Raw genomic sequence first — 20,764 nt, forward strand, 5'->3', positions numbered from 1 at the left:
GCTGCCTGATAGTAACTTCGCTCTCTTTTCTTCCCACCCCTGCTCGTCCTTAAACCTTTCTGCAGGATGAATATCAGTTCTGTTACCAAGCTGCCCTGGAGTACCTGGGAAGCTTTGATCACTATGCAACATAACAAGGAGAAGGAAACTTTTCAAAAGCCATTCGTTGTGCAGACTCCTAACACTTTACAGCCCGAAAGGCTCCTGTCTGAGCTGCGAGAAGCTGGCCTCGGCCTTTCTGAACACCTACGGACTGAATCAGAAAAACGTTACTTCCCCGATACTCCCATTTCAGATGCTGATGCGAGGAAGGAGGTGCGAGGGGAGAGCGGAGCAGCGATGCCCCCCCTTCCCCCCCCACCCCCCCGAGGCGCTGCGCCTCCAAAAGGAACTTTCCCCGTTTCTGCCTGTTTCCAAACCCCGGACCGCAGAGCATCGACCGGGTGGCTCAGAACCTGGGCGGGAGTTTTTCTTCTTTTTCTTCTTTTTAAGTGGCGAACTGGTTGTTCTTACCTCATCTGGTGTCTGCGGTGTGGAGAGCACGTGGACCGCCTGGGACTGATCCAGCCGCATTGAAACTTTTCATAACGCAGCGGGTGCTCGCCTCGTCCACACCTTGGAGAACCGCCGTCCGGCCGGAAAACCATGGCCAAGGACGAGAGAGAGGGAGAAACAGCTGACGGGGTGGGGGGAATAGCAGAAGAAGATTCTGACCACAACAGTAACATTTTAGGGTTCAGTTTACATACTAATCTTGTTGGCAGACTTTAAAGGAAGCCACTGAGGTGTGCTAATTAAGAGATAAAGAGGCAAACGAAGCAAATTTTGCATCAGGTAGGGCCAAGCCGAGTGGGCATCGCAGGGCTCAATTTCCACCAAGGGGGTTGCGCTGCCTGATGCCTCTTTCTCAGCTTAGCTTCTGAACACTTTAACATTCCTCTTCTTTTACCACTGCAGAGTTTTTACGTCAAAAGGCAAACCAAAACAGGCAATAACAAGTGCTCGCGTGCCCCAGACATTTCACAAAGACACAAAATCCCCAGTATTTACTGCTCCCCCCCCCCTCCCCACACACACACATTCTAAACCCTGAATTTTGGAAATCAGCAATGCAGTTCCACAAATCTTCTCTTCTCCTGATTTCAAAAGGGTGGGGCCATGGAGATTTGAAGTACGTTGAACACCAATTCACTCCACATTTCTTCTTCTTTTTTCTTTAAGGAATCCTTCCCCCTACTTTTCTGATTCCCTTAGCACATCCAAGCTAATCTTTTTTTTTTTTTTCCCCCTATTGCTCTCCTTTATTTTTGTGGGCGCTTTAGCCTCCCCTTCCCTGATGCCAAAGAGAAAAATGGCAGATTTTTTTAAGCGAGCCTATGGATTTTGGAAAAGAGAAAGCCCGTGTGGGTTACGTTGTTGCCTAAAATAGGGTCTTCATCTCCAATGGAAGGGCAGTTTCCATTTGCAATCCAGGCAGGACAGATAGACTGCAAGGATCTTGGGTAAGGATAGGCAAGACCAATGAGTGGCTTTCTTGAAAAGGTATTGATGTAACTCTTGTAAGTGACATTTATTTCTTATTTTTATTTCCTGGGTCTCTTTTTTTAATAGTGTAATTTTTTTTTCCTTTTTTAAAAATATGTAAAAATACAAAAGAATATCAGTCAATGAATTTACAAAAAAAAATTACTTATTTGTTCATATTATGTTTAAAGACAGTCTATTTTTTCACTGTAGAAACGTTAACGTGTAATGGTTGTGTGACATAAGAGAAACGCCGTGCAAAATATTGCTACTTTTACATATTGCTTTTCTACCATTTAAAAAAAAAAAAAAGAGGAGGAGGAGGAGGAGGAAGGAAAGGGTTCACCTGCTCATGTATGAACAAAACTTTGCTGCTTTTGATTTTTTTTTCCCAAGAACATTATTAATCTCTTTCCTAAGGCGTTTGGGGAGCCTTGACGGAGCGAGCGAAGTTAAGGGTCCTGGGGGGGCCACACGCAGAGGGCCTTTGCCCTTCGCCTGCCTGCGTTTGTGGATCTTTCCCGGGCCCCGTGAGAACAGCGGGGCCCCAGAGCCCGAGGAGGCATCCGAATGGCGCCCTTTTGCATCCAGAAAAGACCCACCAGCGGCTCCCTTGCATCCACAGAGAAAAGCCCATTTAAAACAGGAAGACTGATGATAACAATAAAAGGTGGGCTCTGCCAGCCACGCACCCAAAGGCAGCAGGAGTTGCTAAAGCTTCCTCCTCCCTGCTGCTTAGGACTGGGGGACAGCGGGGAGGCGCCGCCCGGAAAGAGGGTGGGGGGACAGAACGCAGGTCCAAAGCTCAGCCTTAAATCGCAGGGTGGCCTCAGGCCGGTCACCCTCTCGCTTTTAGCCTAACCTACCTCGCAGGGTTGTGGGGAGGAGAAGCCGCTACATGCGCATTCTGAGTTCTCTGGCAGAAGGAGGAGGAACCCACCGAATTTGCCTCCAGCCTCTTTCCCCTGGCACTTCCTCGGGAAGGCTGGCACCGCCACCCCGGTGGGAGCTTCTCTGGATCAAAGGCGCCGGATCATTGGGCAGCAAAGTGGATCTTTTTGAAAGGGATCGTCCGTACGAGCAGCAATAGACACACATAACTCTCTCTATAAATATATACATATGTACGGTACTGAGCCAAGCCAAGGCCTCCCAGGGGTACCCCTCAGTCCCTCCCAGTCCTGGGGTCTTTCCCTGGAACGGCTGGACTTCCAGTTGGCGGGCACCTGGGAGGAGAAACGTGAACCCGCTTTGGGGGCAACGAAGTGCATTCTCCTGGCTTGATCAGAATGGTATTTTTTAAAAGATATATATATATATTTGAGATCTCTCTCCCCTCTTGTTAGCTAACCTTTCTTTACATGTTTTGGAAATTAAAAGAAGAAAAGCTTATCTTGGCAGGGCCGGGGAGAAGAGGCGGGGGCGGCGGCGAGGGGCTGGATGGGCCAGTGCCCTTTTCTTTCCCGTTCCTCCCCTCCCCTCCTTTCTGCGAAAGCGAGGCCCTCTCGCCATCACCCTGTTATTTCAAAAAGGAACGGTCTTAAGTGGTTGCCACGCCACTGTGTATGTAGATATATATATTGACTTTGTATTAAAGGAAGATTGTCTGGAAAAAAAAAAGAAAAGATGGTTAAAAGGGTGTTTGTTTGGGGGCCAAAAGCTGGCTGGGAGGGAGGGAGAAGGATCTGCAGGATTGGAACTACGGGCAACAAGTCCAAACAGTCACCTCCAGGCACCGATCCCGGAACTGGGCAGAAACTCTCGCCAGCCCTGCTTCCTTTGCTAAAAGGGGGTTTTGCTCAGGGGTGGGTCCTAGGGATTGCCAGATGCCAGGCAAGGCATGTCCCTTCTCCGCCTGCGCCCCCCACAAGCCGCCGTGCCCGGAGGCTGGGGTTTTGCTGGCCTCCGTAGCTCGTCCCAAGACGTGGCACTCTTCATAAGAGAGAGGATCAAGGCTGACCTATAAAGCATCCCTGGCTTCTCTGAACAAACTTCCTCTTATCTCAATCCCCACAGCATGCTGATGCCAGGTATCAAATTGAGCCATTTTATAGCTGGCATCCAGCTATAAATGAACCAAAAGGGACTGGGTTGGTACAGTGCACGTAAGTTGCAAAAAAAGGTCTGACCAGGGTTGTCCCTAACCAGGGGTAACATGTTGTGTGAAGGCATCTGTTAGGTCTTTCCTCTGACCCAGTTAAGTGTGTGGCTCAGGAGCAGCCCTTTGTGCATAGTTTAAACGGTGACACAGGCGGACCAGGACACTTTATGCCCTAGAGCAACGTTTCTCAACCTCTGCAACTTTAAGACGGGTGGACTCCAACTCCCAGAATTCTGGCTGGCTGGGAATTCTGGGAGTTGGAGTCCACCCGTCTTAAAGTTGCAGAGGTTGAGAAACGCTGCACTAGACGATTGTGCATGATGCTCAATTCAGGAGATGGTGCCAATATTTAATATAAACTAATTCTGCCCTTTGCCAGCAAACCCCCTTAAGTTACCCAATGCCAAAGTGGGCCTCCTACGGGCTTAAACTTCCCACACTGGAAAATGAGAGAAGGATCGACCTTCATTCTTAGCAAAAACTTGGGCAAGCAGTTGCACATCAAGGATTAGAAATCAGTGGTGTGTGTCTTTATACCTTCCGGCTCAGCTCTGCTGCAAAAGTCACTCAACCATCAAAACCACCTTGTTTTTGCCTTTTAGAGCAGAAGCATTGGGGAAAAAAAACATCTCTACATAGGGCAGACCTCCCCATCCACACAATCGGATTCTCATGTGTCCTTCGGACACCGTCTGAACACCACTATTGCATTAAGAACCTGAACGTAAAAGGTCCCTCCGGCCCAGCCATGGCGTTTGAGCTCCACAAACAGGCTAAAATAGGTATATTTCGCCTCCCCCCAAAAGGGATCAACTTTGCACATCAACTGTTCCCCTTCTATTACTGACCTCACACCATACTTGGTAATGCACTGACAAAAATGTCAAGTTACCCAAATTGTGTATTACTATCTAGGGGTTGGGAAGGGGCAAGGAGAGCGAACATCAAAATCTTTAGGTTGTAGAATCCTCCCGGATGGTAAAATGCAGTATTTTGCAGGCCACATCGAAAGCAAGAACCCTGTTGGTGAAAAGAAAAAAAAACAGAAGCCCAACACTCTTGTGCCATGTGAGATGCGCCTAATGTTAATAATGGCTTACTGGGGGTTTTTTCCCCCCTCATCGACCAACATGGGTATTATTCTTTATCACAGGCTTGATTGTCTGCAATCGTGTCAGATTTGGGTTGCCAATGGAGGCACCAATGCACCAGCATCTGGGCTGATGTAAACTGTAGCCCGCAATTGTTGCTTTCCTTCTGGGCCGCTTCCCCACCCTGCAACGGTCGCCTTTGTACCACAGCTACAAATGGGCCGCAGAAGGATGTAGGCAATGCGCTACAGATTTGCAAAGATAAAAGGAGGGGCTCTTGGGGGATGACGGGCCATGTTTGGTGAAGGAAGGAACCTCACCACACAGTAGCAAAGGTGTGGGAACCAGTGCAAAGGTGCTAAAAACAGAGCGGGAGCTGGTCCCCATAGGACAGGTCCTTGTTTAGCGACTGCCTCATTTAGTGACCGTTTGCAGTTGCAACCGTCATGCAAAAGTAACTTTGCAACCCATCCTCGCATTGATGACCTTCGAAGGTCTGTAAAGCAAAGGAAAGCTGAAGTCAGTGCAGTTTCACTTAGCGACCAAGTTGCGGTCCCAATTGTGGTCGCTAAACGAGGACTACCTGGTATTCACCCAGTCAAGAACTAACTTATTTGAAAATCATTACTGCCAGCTCTGCCATCCTACAGATGCGCTGAATGCTCACCCATCTGCATGTGCACAGTTTGCACAGGACATGTCCTCACAATGCCACCTGCATCTCCTCGCCGGCCCAATCTAACCCCAGTCCCAGCACGAAAGTGGTGTTTTCCCTTCTGTCCTGACCCCAGACCTGCAGACATGCTGGAGATTCGAGAAGGAAGCCCGCTCCACCCCAAACACCTGTTTCATTGTCCCCACTACCTTGGCACAGTCAGAAAGCCATCAGTGTTTAATCTCTGCAAATCTCTTCCAGAGGCCCCACCGGAGACAAGTCCACTTGGAAATCTAGAGGCTTTAAGAGGAGTCAAGAATGTTAGACTGGAATGGGTTCCTTGAGGTCATCAAGTCCAACCCTTTATATTGCATGAGTCCACGCCTCCAAATCAAGGTTGGACTTGATGGCCTCAGTGGGTCCTTCCCACTCTTTGTTGTTGTTTATTCGTTTAGTCGCTTCCGACTCTTCGTGACTTCATGGACCAGCCCACGCCAGAACTTCCTGTCGGTCGTCAACAACCCCAGCTCCCCCAGGGACGAGTCCGTCACCTCTAGAATATCATCCATCCGTCTTGCCCTTGGTCAGCCCCTCTTCCTTTTGCCCTCCATTCTCCCCAGCATCAGCATCTTCTCCAGGGTGTCCTGTCTTCTCATTGTGTGGCCAAAGTATTTCAGTTTTGCCTTTAATATCATTCCCTCAAGTGAGCAGTCTGGCTTTATTTCCTGGAGGATGGACTGGTTTGATCTTCTGGCAGTCCAAGGCACTCTCAGAATTTTCCTCCAACACCACAGTTCAAAAGCATCGATCTTCCTTCGCTCAGCCTTCCTTATGGTCCAGCTCTCGCAGCCATATGTTACTACGGGGAACACCATTGCTTTAACTATGCGGGCCTTTGTTGTCAGTGTGATGTCTCTGCTCTTAACTATTTTATCGAGATTGGTCATTGCTCTTCTCCCAAGGATTAAGCGTCTTCTGATTTCCTGACTGCAGTCAGTATCTGCAGTAATCTTCGCACCTAGAAATACAAAGTCTTTCACTGCTTCTACATTTTCTCCCCCTATTTGCCAATTATCAATCAAGCTGGTTGCCATAATCTTGGTTTTTTTGAGGTTTAGCTGCAAACCAGCTTTTGCACTTTCTTCTTTCACCTTCATCATAAGGCTCCTCAGTTCCTCTTCACTTTCAGCCATCAAAGTGGTATCATCTGCATATCTGAGATTGTTAATGTTTCTTCCAGAGATTTTAACTCCAGCCTTGGATTCCTCAAGGCCAGCTTGTCGCATGATGTGTTCTGCATACAAGTTGAATAGGTAGGGTGAGAGTATACAGCCCTGCCGTACTCCTTTCCCAATCTTAAACCAGTCCGTTGTTCCGTAGTCTGTTCTTACTTTTGCTACTTGGTCATTATACAGATTCTTCAGGAGGCAGACAAGATGACTTGGTATCCCCATACCGCTAAGAACTTGCCACAATTTGTTATGGTCCACACAGTCAAAGGCTTTAGAATAGTCAATAAAACAGAAATAGGTGTTTTTCTGAAACTCCCTGGCTTTTTCCATTATCCAGCGGATATTGGCAATTTGATCTCTAGTTCCTCTGCCTTTTCTAAACCCAGCTTGTACATCTGGCAATTCTCGCTCCATGAACTGCTGAAGTCTACCTTGCAGGATCTTGAGCATTACCTTACTGGCATGTGAAATGAGTGCCACTGTTCGATAGTTTGAACATTCTTTAGTGTTTCCCTTTTTTGGTATGGGGATATAAGTTGATTGTTTCCAATCTGATGGCCATTCTTGTGTTTTCCAAATTTGCTGGCATATAGCATGCATTACCTTGACAGCATCATCTTGCAAGATTCCCACTCTTACCTGTTGTGTATTTGTGTAATTCCTCCAAGGTTCTGAAGCCATCTATCCTCTCCCCTTCTTCATTTTCACTCCCCCCCGTTTAATTCTGTTTCCAGGCGCCCTTGTTTCTAACACCTGTTTCTGGAGAATGTGTAAGTTTCCCATCTACCCTGTAACATTTGACCTCCTGCAGCTTTGGGGACACCTCTTTGCTTTTCCTTTTGCTCATCTGCCTGCCTGCTTGGCACGCTTGGCAGGCTGTTATTCTCACAGCTGCAGCGGCAGTATTTTTCCCGCAGCCCTTGGGCCATTATGCGTGTTTTTTTCTCAGGCGGTTTGCCTGCCTTCTGCACATGAGGATTAATTCATTCCTTGGATGTTTTGCCTGCAATATATTATCACAGCAATGGATGCAAGGAGGTGCGCCTCAACAGCTGCAGCTGGGAAGCAAAAAGTTGGCATGATGGAAATACTGCCTTACGGTTGAGGAATGCATAATGCAACGAAGACTGTGGTTGGGGGGGGGCAATAGAGGGAATCCAGCTGAGCCCACACCTTTATTTATTGTGCTTATACCCACCACAGTGACCAGACTCTCAGCAGTTTACATTAATTACAAGCAACTCAAGCTTTCAAACAGAATGCCCACTGCAAGAACTAAAATAAAAGTAGTCCTCACTTAACAACCATTCATTTAGTGACAGTTCAAACTTACAACGGTGCCTAAAACACCAACTTACGACTGGTCCTCACATGTATGGCCATTGTAGCATCTCTGCGGTCACGTGATCAGGATTTGAGCACTTGGCAACTGGGTCGCGTTTATGACCATCGCAGCGTCCCGTGTTCACATGATCGCCATTTTCGATCTTCTCAGCCAGCTTCTTGGCAAGCAAAATCAATGGGGAACTGCATGATTTGCTTAATGACCATGTGGTTCACTTAACGCCTGCAGTGATTTGCTTAACAACCACCACAAAAAAGATTGTAAAATCAGGTTGGTTTGTTTAATGACCACTTCTCTTTGCAACTGAAATTTTGATCCCAGTTGTGGTTGTTAAATGAGGACTACCTGTATATAACCTTCTAAATAAAACCATAACCACTGCAAGGACAATACCAGAAATGGGGGAATTGCCAACAGTTTTTCCTAGAAACCCAAGTCAGGTGAGTTAATTCCCATTTGGAGTGTTCTGCACCTTCTCATTTCTAAGTTCCCCAACTTGGTGCTCTAGAGAAGTGTTAGACTTCTAGCTCCCAGAATCCTACTGGGGGGCTTAGGAATTCTGGGAAATCTAGTTCAAAGATACCCCAGAATAGAGGGATTGCAAAAACCTGCCCCACATCACACCCCAATTGATCCACCCCGGGTTCTCCTTAGCCAGAGTATGGCTTCTGTGGGCCCGAGGCACTTCGGCCTTCGTGGGCCCCTCTTTCCATAAAATAAAAGTATTAAAAATTATATTTCATAGGTTTGTCAACATTTTCTTTGCATTTTTACAGAGCAAAAGGGAATAGTGAATAATATATGTATTTTTTTCCATATTATTTTAGTGGCTTCATCAAGGCAGCTAAATTTTAGTACTCATGCTATTTGATTTGTATTTGTATTTTATTTATTGTATATATTTTCAAGGTTAAAAGCATGAAAATAAATAACTTCTCCATGATTACTGTTTCAGATTAAATATATATATATATTAAAACATTTTCGTGGGCCTAAAGGATAAGATGGGCCTGCTGTAGGGACAAGCTAACAAAACCCATGCTTCTTGGGCCGCATTAGTTTTCCCACCCCTCACCCTCCACATCATTGTTCTGCTCGTAACACCCTACTCACTGTAGGAAATCAGATCTGTGTGCCAGCCCGTGTCCAAATGGAATACAAACTGCATGTCTGCGCCCTTCCTTAGGTGAATCGCACAAGGCTGGATTGAAGTTAAACCTGTGAAAAGACTTGCTGTTCTTACAGAGAGATTTGCTTTAGTTAAAGTAAAGAATGATAGCAGGACCTTTACCGTTAGGATCCACCATCATTTAGAATACAAGTGTGTGCGGTGCCAGAACCTTTGGAAGCCAGCTGCAGGGGGCTGTCATCATGCTAAAGCCCTGTGCACTTACATCTTCCTTCTTGCAAGAGGTAGTGATTTAAACCAACTTCTTGAGCTGCCAAAGGCCATGTATTCCTCCAGTTTTAATTTTGAATATTGTGATGGTAATCAAAACCAGACAGGTAAGTGTTACGTTTTTTATTTATTTTACTAGCGTTTCACATGATGGAGACGTCTTTCTGCGGACCCCCCACCCACCCCGAAGTATTTAACCTTTCTTTGTCTCTTTTTATATACCAAAATAGGGCAATCGAGTCAAATTTTACAATATGCAGTTCTGTTTTGGTCAGAACTAAACTAAATGAATGCACGCTGGTTTTCTTAAAATAAAATGGTTGACTTTCAGATTCCTTTTAAAAATGAAAAAAAAAAAATAGTCAAGGGGCAAGCAGACAAGAACTACACCGCAGACCGGCACTTGGAAGAGCGGCCGTGAAGGCCTTGAAAAAGATACTCAGGTGCCGGGATGTGTCTCTGCCCACAAAGATCGGAATCACTCAAGCCACGGTCTTCCCGGTGACCCTCTATGGAAGCGAAAGTTGGAGAAGCAGGATAGGAAGAGTATTGCTGCTTTTGAGCTTTAGTGTTAGAGAATACCCTGAAGATAAATACCATGGACAGCCAAGAAAACAAATCAATGGATCATCGAAAAAATCAGCCCATTGTTCTCCCTGGAGGCACCAATGGCCAGGCTCAAATTGTCCTACTTCGGACCCATGGTGCACCGACCCAGCTCTCTGGAGGAGGCTCTGAAGCTGGGAAAGGTGGAAGGAAAGGGAAGGACAGGTTGACCAGCAGCAAGGGGGAGGGACTCAGCCACGGGGGCGATGAGGACTCCCTTTGGAGACCTGAAGGACCAGGTATGGGGCAGATCACCATGGAGAAAATGTATCCATGTGGTCACTAAGAGTTGATTATAACTTGAAGGAACATAATCGATCAATCAGGACATTTGCGAGCCTTATTTAGTTATTAATTTCTTTGAAAATGCTGTGTGGCTGGCTGCCTATATTGTATAACAAATAAAACAACTAACAGCATGGCTCAAGCAGTTTTTGATCATTCCCCATTCAGGGTTTTTACTGAGCTACGGTCACTTTTCCTTATCACGAGGCTGACCACATCTGGGTATGCCAAAGACTGGTTTTGACGCGGCCTTTCCCTTATTTACCTGAAAGGAATTAGGGTTTTCCTCCCAAATAATTCCATCTATATACTACTAAAACTCTTGCGTCTGTTTGACTGTTTGTAACTTTCATTTGGGCAAAACGGTGCATCGTAGGGCAACAACTTTTGAACCGAGGTACCTCAAATGGGCTAACTTACAGAATGCGTCCAAAATCCGGGACCCATGGCTCCCATGGGATTGAAATTTGGCAAAGTTGTGACCGCTTCAGCACTACAGTGCCTTCCAACTATACTTCCCAGAAACCCGTCAGTTGCGTGGTGCAAGGAAAGATGGGAGGGGCATATCCCTGCCCTCTTTCCCACCTCTCTCCGGCCCCTGCACCCAGTTGGCTGGCGGCAAAGCCCAATGGGCAAGCGGCAATTGAGTGCTTTGAAACGGAGGCCGAAATTTGAAATCTCCTAAGGGTGGTGGGCGGTGAGGGAGCGACTCGGATGCCTGCTGGGGAGGTAGGGCTGGCTGGGTGGTGCCGGCAGTTGATGGGCAATCCCTCTTCTTCCCTGTAGGGAGGGGGCCCCTGGGGACACACCGAGAGGGGGAATAGTTTCCCTTGCGGTCCACAGCTCCCTTTGTCCCCCCCCCGCCGCAAAGTGGCAGGCAGTTCCACGGGTCAGCCGAGGAGGAAGAGGAGTGATTTCCAACGCTCTCTGCCGGCTTCCCACAAGCAAAGCCAACAACGGGGAAGCTGGCAGGAAGTTGGAGGTTGCTCCTGCTCCCACTGCCGTTTTGCCCGCCCGCGGTCATTCTGTTGATCTGTTTAGGGAAGGAAATATCTCTGAAAGGATGACCCAGCGGGTCACGGGTTGCATAGTTTAAAATGAAAGGATCATCTTAGACTTGCTGAGAATCCAGTAGCAGAAGTTGTTGTTTTTTTCTCTGCCTCATGTTCCTTCTTTTTTGTACTTGAATTCTTGGGTGGGAGGGTGGGAAGGACATCACCTTAAATTCAGGGTCACCTTCCTTTTGAATTAAAAAGCACCTGCGCCCATTCCTTTTGCACCAACATCTATACTTTGCACCAGCACCCATCACAGTCTGCGCCCCGGCCCACCTTTTATGGCTTCTCCTACCACGTTTTGTTGCATTTTGCTCCAGCGCCCACCATAGTCTTGCATAAATAACGTAGTTTTGCCCCGGATCACTTTTGCTCTACCAAGCTAGAGAGGATTCAGCCCTATTGGTCCCGTGTGTGTGTGTGTGTGTGCAAAGGGAATGAGCATCAAGAGACTGATCCTTTGCTCAATGTTTTCAGCAAGCAGGAGGTTGTGAGTTGCGGCTGGTTGCCAAGAGAGCTCTGCTTTTCCTAAATTGCAGTCGAAACGCCTGGTTTCCCGAGCTCTGCAGCAGGGGAACCTCTTCCAAAGGCATTTTCCCCCTCCTGCCCAGTGGGAGCGTGTGAGAATCTGTCTCCCTGAACCCCCAGAATCAGCCTGGCTATCATTTCTGTGCAAACCCCAGAAGGAGAGGGAGAAGGAGGGAAGAAGGCCCTTCCAGCTTTTAATAAATGGCTCTTTAAGGCTCCTCTGCGGCCAGGCCCCTCGCTTTTAAACCCAAATGTTCTATTTAAGTTGCCCGCCAAAGGTCACCTCCCAATCTTGACTGCAAAGTCACGTCGTGGCCCAACCAGTGGCCAAAGGAAACCTCGGTGGCCGCCAGGGGGCAGCAGCGAGAGATTTGGGGGCCTCTTGGCTGCCCTTGGGGTGTCCGGGGGATTTCTGCAGCCCAGCTGGGAGCCCTTCAGCCCCGCATGCCCAGTGGGAAAAGAGAAATAAGCTCCCCACCACCACTTTCTTGGTTCTGGAAAGACACAAGCTTGCACAACTCCTTGCCACAAGGTATCATGAGCTGTAAGAAGGTACGAAGAGTGCTCTTGGCCTGCAAGGGCCCTCTTTCTGCGTGACCCAGAGCTTGCCAGGAAGGTCACAAGCAAAGTAGGAGGCAGGAGCAACCAGGGGTCCAGCAGCTTCCTGCCTCCAATGAAAAAGGAAGACCCCCCCTTCGGATGAGGTGGGGTCCTCAATGGCAAGTTGAAGGCTCATCACCCTCTTCTGGAATCTTTCTATTTCCCACTGGCAGGATTTCCTGGTGGTCTCCCATCCATGGTATAAGAAGGCAACACAAGCATCTGTTTGCCCTATTTCTACTAGGAGAAAAATCTGGTTGTCTGTCAACAGGGTGTAGCCAAAAAGTCAAGATGGCAGCCGTTTGAAGCTCCTGCCAGTTTTTTTATGTGTGACTGGACTGAGGGGGGACTGGAACCTGGGCTGCCCCCCTCCTGGTCCAGCACTCCGGGCCCACCCTGGCTACCAACCACAGGGTTTCAAGAGCAATGCCAACTTTCTGCCTGGCTTTTTAAGACCAATCTTGCCTCTCCAGGGTCCCCTCCACAGGTGGTTTAATTCCGTTTTCTTATATCTGTTTCTCCCACCAGGGCTAACTTGTAAAAGATTACAGTAAAATGAAAGTACAAAAGCAATTATCTTAGGGAAAAAAGGGGGGGCAGGATGCCTGCCATACTTCAGTCAAGGCATTTTTAAAATGTGGAAAATGGAGGAAGGAAGGAGAAAAGATGAATGATGATGAATGATGAAGAAAGGGAAGGAAGGAAGGAGGGAGGGAGGGCAACAAAGGGAGGGAGGGAGGGAGGGAGGGAGGGAGGAAGGAAGGAAGGAAGGAAGGAAGGAAGGAAGGAAGGAAGGAAGGAGGAAGGAAAGCATCACAGAGGCTACACATGAATTCACTGGGCTGTACCAGAGGTTTGGAATGCAATGTTAAAATTAAAAGCAGATTATGAATTTATGGTGTAGAGCTGGTGGCTTCCCAGTTTTTTAAACTGCAGTGGTCGAAATGGTGCCCAGGCAGAAGGAGGCGGGATCAGGCCTGATGTCAGCTCCACCAGGTAGACCAGAGGAAACCAGCTCCAGAAATAGACCAGAACCAGGTTTTATGATTTAGGAGAGAGCCAGTGTGGTGTCGTGGTGAGGGCCCGAGAGGGGACCCCATCTTGCCTTGGGGGACCAGCTGTTCCAAAGGAGGGGAGCCTCCCATCCTACCTCCAGATAGGTGGGATCTTCACTTGGGGTTCCCCAGGTGGGCAGAATCTGTCTGGGGAGAGCATTTCCAAAGATACCCTGAGCTATGGAGGGCTTTGTAGAGGGTACCCAGTCCCTTGAATTAAACCAGGAACCTGTAGGAAGCCACGGAGATGGGCTGGAAGGAGAATTCAGAAGCTGTTATAGAAACAATGGGGTAGAAGCATTTCTTTCGTCCTGGGAAAGGAGAGAGTGTTAGGAAGAAGCTCAGGATGGCTCCTCCCTGACCCAAGGGGGTATCCGTGGGAGGGGAGGGAAAATACCACCAGACTTGCAAGATTCAGCCTCTCTGAATAAGACTTTTTTTTAATCTGTTCAATTGTGTCCGATTCTCGGAGACTGCCTGGACAAATCCCTGCCATTTTCTTGGCAAGGTTTTTCAGAAGTGGGTTGCCATAAACATTTGATGATAGATAGATAGATAGATAGATAGATAGATAGATAGATAGATAGATAGATAGATAGATAGATAGATAGATAGATAAGAAGCATCACAAAACGCAGTCATGTGACCGCGGGATGCTGCAACCACTTGTAAATGCGAGCCGGTTGCCAAGTGCCCAAAATGCAACCCTGTGACCGCAGGGGTGTGTGCGACATTTTGCGACACTCAGAAGTGCTTTACAGGCTGTAAAGCATCCATTCCGATGCCGTCGTAACTTTGGACCATTGTTAAACGAACGGTCGTAAGTCGAGGATTACCTGCATAAGCCCCAATTTTCAATTTGAGATCCCACAGGTCTGGGCAATTGCAGATGCCTAAATTGAGAGGAGCACTCTCTGTCCTTCTATCCTGCAAAGGAAAACCTAGTAATGGCTTTTCAGCAGCTCTGGAAATAGCCAAAATCTGGTTTGATGCAGTGGGGTTGCCTTCCAAGGAGCTGTGCTACAGAATCGCTTTCAATTCTATATTTCTTTTGATTTTCCACAGCAATCTCTTCCTCTTTGTCCTGATACAGGAGCATTGCTGCGTCTAACACAAGATCCTTCCAATAATTCCCATCCAACTCTTTTTATCCATCTTTTGCACATCCTTCTCTTCCCATTTATATTTTGGAAGATCATCTAGCACAAACCTGGCCACTTTAAGATGGGTGGACTTTGAAAAACACTGGTTTAGTCCCAGGGTTCTCTGTTGAATACGAATCTAGTGGCAGGAAGTTCCAGGGACCTTTCAGTGCTGGCTGGGGAATTCTGGGAGTTGAAGTCCACCCCTCTTAAAGTGGCCAAGTTTGAAGAACGCTGATCTAGCACATGGCAGCAAAACATCAGGAGCCTGGTAGCACCTTTTCCAATTAACAGATTTAGAAGTTGCAGCTCACAAAAGGCCTTTGAGTAACATTTGTGAGTTGGGAAAGTTGCTGCCAGGCTCCTGATGTTTTGCCACTATAGACTGGCACAGCTCTTCTCCTAGAACAGCACACGGCAGTAGGTTTCCTTCCACACACCCCTCCATTCCACCTGGCCTGCCTTTTTTTAATTAAAAAAAATGGCTTCATCTCACTGGGGAACCCTACATCACCTGAAATCGACACGCTTTTCTAATCTAAATAAAGTTTAAATTTTCTCCGGAAAAGGGGAGGGGGGGGCAAAGATAACTAATTATATCTCGGCATGTTAGATCGTAAATCACATAATTAAGGTAGGAATTTGTGCATCTCGTCAAGCTGACAAAGAGCAGACTACACAAATTCTTATCTCATTACACTTTAATTAAGAATTATGTTCCAGCATCATCTTTTTAATTATCGCAGACCCCCACAGAAGCGTTCTAATCTTCTCCCTCCTCCCCATAGCCCCCGATTTATTTATTTCCAAGGTGGGGCTACGCACCTTGAGATGGTCACTAAATGAATTTTCCAGTGTGCTGGGAAGGGAGGGTGCTAATGAAATTCATCTGGCTTAGACTATTCCACTCGGATAAAGTGAACTTTCCCAAAGCAACTTCTGGCATCCTTCGAACAGCCAGATGGTCGGGAAAGGGGTGGCAGTGGGTGGAACAGAAGCAGGAAGGGAGTCGGCGTAGGATTTCTTACACGAGCGGATCGGAGGAGAATTGCTGTGCGAACCAGGTTTGGAACTAGTTTCCAAGTATCAGCAGGACGGTCACACTCTTGAGAGTTCGCTTAGCCTGACTTTGCTGCCAGAGCATCTGTGGGATCGTTGCAGGAGCGGAAAAGATGGCTACGTACGTATCTCCCCACACGGACGCACCTGCTGCAAGAAATCGCTTTTGGTGCATTAAGATGCATGGCACCCCCAACTGCAGCCTTAAATTTTTACAGAGGTGGCAATTCCTTCAGGATCCCCTTTGGATGGTGATGGTTGGCAGAGAAATAGGAAAGGGGAAGGTCCCCCTGGCTGGGAAGCTCAAAAGAGATGGGCTGAAGGTAAAGATAATCCTGTAATGGTATGTGGGAAAGACCTTGAGAGACAAAGAGATGCTGCCTGGGAACAGTCAGATAAGAGAGGGCCTAGCCCACAGCTGCATAATGGGGAGGCGAAGGGCAAGAGGCTCAGAAGGGACCCTCCCTAGTTTCTTGGGCTGTAAAGGAGACAGGGGGGGATGAGCCTAAAGGGGAAGGTGAGATAACAGTGTGTGGGAAAGACCTTGGGAGACTGGGGCAAAGAGCCGCTGCCAAGGGAATGGTCAGATAAGAGGCGGCATAGCCCACAGCTGCATAATGGGTGGAGAAAGAGGCTCAGAAGGGACCCTCCCTAGTTTCTTGGGCTGTAAAGGAGACGGGGGGGATGAGCCTAAAGGGGAAGGTGAGATAACAGTGTGTGGGAAAGACCTTGGGAGACAGGTGAAGAGATGGAACAGTCAGATAAGAGAGGGCACAGCCCACAGCTGCATAATGGGTGGAGAAAGAGGCTCAGAAGGGACCCTCCCCAGTTTCTTGGGCTGTAAAGGAGACGGTGGGGAATTTGTACTTACAGACTTGCAAGATTCCATCAACATAGCTTGAAGTAGAATTGGCTCGCTTGGCCGGGTTTCCTGTCTGGTCCACCTGGGAAGGCTGACATCCATCTTGCAAGTCTGAAAGTGCAATTCTCCCCCCATCTCCTGTACAGCCTTACCTAGAATGGGAGGAGCACTTCATTTTGAGTTACTGCAGTTAGCTTCACACGGGGCTGTCCTTGAAGGCTGCCCCAAAACTTCAGCTGGTCCAAAAGGTGCTTCTGCGGTAGTCTCATTTCTGCCCCCATCACACTGTAGCTACAGGAACTGCGCTGGCCATCCGTGCTGTTTCGGTTGCCCTTCGAAGTTGTCCAGATCAGGAAACAGATTCCAGAGATAGGCTAGAACTAGGTTTTATGATTTATGAGAGAGCCAGTTTGGTGTCGTGTTGAAGGCACCAGGCTAGAAACTGGGAGTTCTAGTCCCACCTTGGGCACAAAGCCAGCTGGGTGACCCTGGGCCAGCCGGCTCACTGGGGAATTCTGGGAGTTGAATTCCACACATCTTAAAGTGGCTGAGAGTACTGCTGTGAAGAAAAGAATTCTTTGCTCACTGCCAACTGCTCCTTCAAGCAACATAAACACAGCCTTTGCAACTCAGTGATCGTTGGAAGGACATCAAAATCAAACTGACAATATAATAGGAAGCAAAAGATGAGAAATGCAGGCTAGGCAGCCGGAACATTTCCAGGTGCAGCCTATGGAAGAGACTTAAATGACTGCTGTCAGATTTATGGTTTAAACTTAGGAAATTAAAGATTGTAGGGGTGCCAACAAGAACTGACCTGGGGGACATACAATCAACATTGGAGCCAGTTCATTGCATTTTCCCTGTCTGATACAGAATCTGAGGCACTATGGGAAAGAGTGAAGAAGGCTGAAAGCTGAAATAAATGGATAGTGCCACACCCTTTGCCTAGGGCTGCCCTTGAAGACTGCTCAGAAGCTGCAGCTGGTCCAGAATGAGGTGGAATGGGCAGTGGTGGGCAGACCATGGCTTGCCCGTGGGATACTTCTGCTTGCAGTAGGCTTCCAGGCACAATTCAAGGTGTTGGTTATTATCTTCACGGTGTAGAGCAGTCTTGCTCAACCTTTTGACCCTGGAGGAACCCTTGAAAGATTTCCCAGGCCTCGGGGAACCCCTGCACACTCAGGCTCAAATAGAGGCCAGGAGTTACCAAATTATTCAGTTCGTTTCATGAGCAGGCCTGTATAGATGCATGGATGGTGTTCTTAAACTAAAAATAAAGGATGAAATGTACCTCTTTAAGGTGAAGTTGCCCAAATTGGAAATAAATTTTTAAATAAACCATGATCTCCCAGGGAACCCCTAGTCATCTCTTGGGGAACCATGGTTGAGAAACCCTGGTGCAGAGCCTGGTTATTTGAGGGACTGCCTCTCTCTAGGGTTTTTGCCCATCCCATGCGGTTGGACAGAGTCCGCATACTCTGGCCCAGCCAATGAAACAGTGCCGTCTGATGGGGCCTGGGAAGTGGGCCTTCACCTGCCCTCTGCAGCACCATCTTGTCCGAAATCCATACGGCCCCCATCCTGATCCTGCTTAAGTGAGAGCCCTTAAAACCTGGTTCTGTCCCCAGATCCTGGTTTCGAGTGGACGGTAGATCTCTTTTTGGGTACCTCAGTGGTTTAACAGATGGCTGTGTTTCTCCAGACCTCCTTTTGGATTGTCTATTCTGTGTTTTTATTGTTTTTACTTTTGTATCCTGTAAGCCATGCAGAGTTGTATAGGCTGGGAACTACTGTGTAGGGCAGTGTTTCTCAATCTTGGCAACTTTAAGATGGGAGGACTTCAACTCCCAGAATTCCCCACCTGGCAAGGCTGGCTGGGGAATTCTGGGAGCTGTAGTCCACCCATCTTCAAGCCACTGAGAAACAGGGTGTAGGGTAGAAGCTGAATATTTTATCTGGCTGCCCAAAAGCCTATAGAAATTGAACTAGTGCTTGCTTACAGTCCCAACTGAGCACTTCCCTCCCTCCAGCTGCTTCTGTTGAAGGCATCAGAGGAGGCAGGAACCCCTCCAAAGGGCTTGGATCTCACCCCATTCCTCACTGAACTTTCCAGCTAAATGGAACGCTGGAGCTTGTTTGTTCTTTTCCTCCCCCCTCCCAATCACCTTTCCTTTTGTGTCGTGTTTTTTGGATAATAAAACCTGAACAGAACCAAACGGAGCATTCACCTGCACATAGAAAGAAGAAAAGATCTTTAAAAGGCACTGTTTCACTTTTTGAAAAAGAAACACCCAGAGGTGAATGTATGAACCTCCCACGTGCTGCTTTTTTTCCCTGGGTGAGAAAAGAAAGAAAAAATAAAGATAAGCAATTGGGGAGTGACAGTTTTTTCTCTTCCTAGGATTACAAAGGATGCTGGTTCATCAGCTGGAGCAGCTGCCTTGAAAAAGGAGAAGAAAGGATATCAAGAGATCCAAGGTGTCCACAGGGGGTCAAAAAAGTCAAGATGGTGGCCACGATGGTGTGATGGAAGCCCCACCTCTTACGTGATGCGCATAAAAAGGGGTGGGGCTTTCATGACACAGTTGTGGCCGCCATCTTGACTTTTTGACACACATACACAGAGAGCAGAAGCCCCTGCAAGGGATCCTCTGAATTGTCATCTTCTCCTTGCAAGCTTCATTTTATGTTAGAGTAGGAAGTCCAACTGCAGAGGAAAGGAAATCTAAGGGCTTTTTAGATTTCATTTTAGGGCTACCTATCAGCAATCTGTTACGAATTACAGCATCTATCCAAGTTCCAGAGCAGTTGGGTTATTCTCTGTTGCAGAGAGGGAGAGAAAGAAAGAAGAAGAAAGAAGAAAAGAAGGAAGGAAGAAGGAAGGAAGGAAAGAAGGAAGGAGAATAAATAAATACATAAATAAATCAGACTAGATGAGACGAGAGGCAGTCTAAAGATTCATCCGTTTGTCGTTGCACGTGCTTTTTCTCCAGTCCAGCCCACCGCATCCAAGAGGGCCCTCTAATTTGTTCTTGCAAAATTCAAAATATTGTCCCTCACAAAAGACAGAGGGATGGCCTTAAACATTAGCATTGTTGGTTCAAGCCTCTCACCTAAATAAAGGGACATGGCAGAAGGACAAGGGTGGTGGGGGAGGGCAAACCTGCCGTTTAAACTCAAGTGGCTGAACGAAGACAAGGAGATTAGTAGCATCCTATAAAATTGGGTGCCGTTAATTACCTTAGAAATATCAGTACCGCCAGGCAAAGCAAAGCAAAATGGAGATAAATCCATGCCCAAGCTCGGGACTGCTTCATCTTTTAAAGGCAATTAACTCTTAGTTATTAGCTTTTAATTAGGGAATAATAATGACACCATTAATACAGTTTATTAAACTTGTCAGTAGGCAGCTGTTCCAAACAGATTTTGTTATCAGATTCTGGCAGATTTTTTGACTGTCGGTGTGACTTCAATTTATAGCAATTTAATTTATAGGTGGAAGGCAAGAGGATGGAGAAGCTGCCCAGAACGGTGCGGGAAGGATTGGGACGCAGGGCGCAACGCACGGGTGCAGCGTTGGCACAACGGGAAGCAGGAAAAAAGGATGCTGGACGGAAATATAAAGTGAAAGAGGCCCAGGGAGGAGGTTAAAAAATAGTGTGTGCATGTGTGTGTGTGTGTGAGTATACTGTATGAGAAAGTGCGTGTAACAGAAACTGACGAAAGGTATTATTGTGTAAGGTGTAGAGAGAAAAAAGGTTGTGAAGAATGTTGTCAAAAAGAGCGGGGAATGGTGAAGACAGCAAATGTTGAGCAACTTTGATGGGCGTAAAAAGTTTGTTTTGCGAGTGGGTTAGGCAAGGAGCCTCCAGCGGGGTGAAAGGAATTAAAAATAAGAGAGAAAAATATTCAGGATGAAACTGAAGTGAGAGAATGCTAGAAGGAACATTTATGAGATCTGTAAGGGATGCGGTGGCGCTGTGGGTTAAACCGCTGAGCTGCTGCGCTTGCCGATCGGAAGGTCGGCGGTTCGAACCCGCGTGACGGGGTGAGCTCCCGTTGCTAGTCCCAGTTCCTGCCAACCTAGCAGTTTGAAAACATGCAAATGTGAGTAGATTAACAGGGACCGCTTCGGCGGGCAGGTAATGGCGTTCTGTGACTGTCATGCCGGCCACATGACCGCAGAGGAAGTGTCTACGGACAAACGCCGGCTCTTCGGCTT

At 47.5% G+C, this 20,764-nt stretch overlaps 1 protein-coding gene across 1 annotated transcript in view; it reads left to right on the forward strand.

Annotated features, from left to right (window-relative positions):
• The window catches only part of PTPRS (protein tyrosine phosphatase receptor type S), a 176,250-nt gene extending 174,547 nt beyond the window's left edge, over nt 1-1,703 (forward strand). The window contains exon 34 of the mRNA XM_063290915.1: nt 66-1,703. Within this exon, the coding sequence (XP_063146985.1) occupies nt 66-134 (69 nt within the window). The 3' untranslated portion in view covers nt 135-1,703. The remainder of the gene's footprint in view (nt 1-65) is intronic.
• Nucleotides 1,704-20,764: the final 19,061 nt, after the last annotated feature.

The sequence above is a fragment of the Candoia aspera genome, chromosome 1 (genome assembly GCF_035149785.1).
Source record: "Candoia aspera isolate rCanAsp1 chromosome 1, rCanAsp1.hap2, whole genome shotgun sequence".
Classification (NCBI taxonomy): Eukaryota; Metazoa; Chordata; class Lepidosauria; order Squamata; family Boidae; genus Candoia; species Candoia aspera.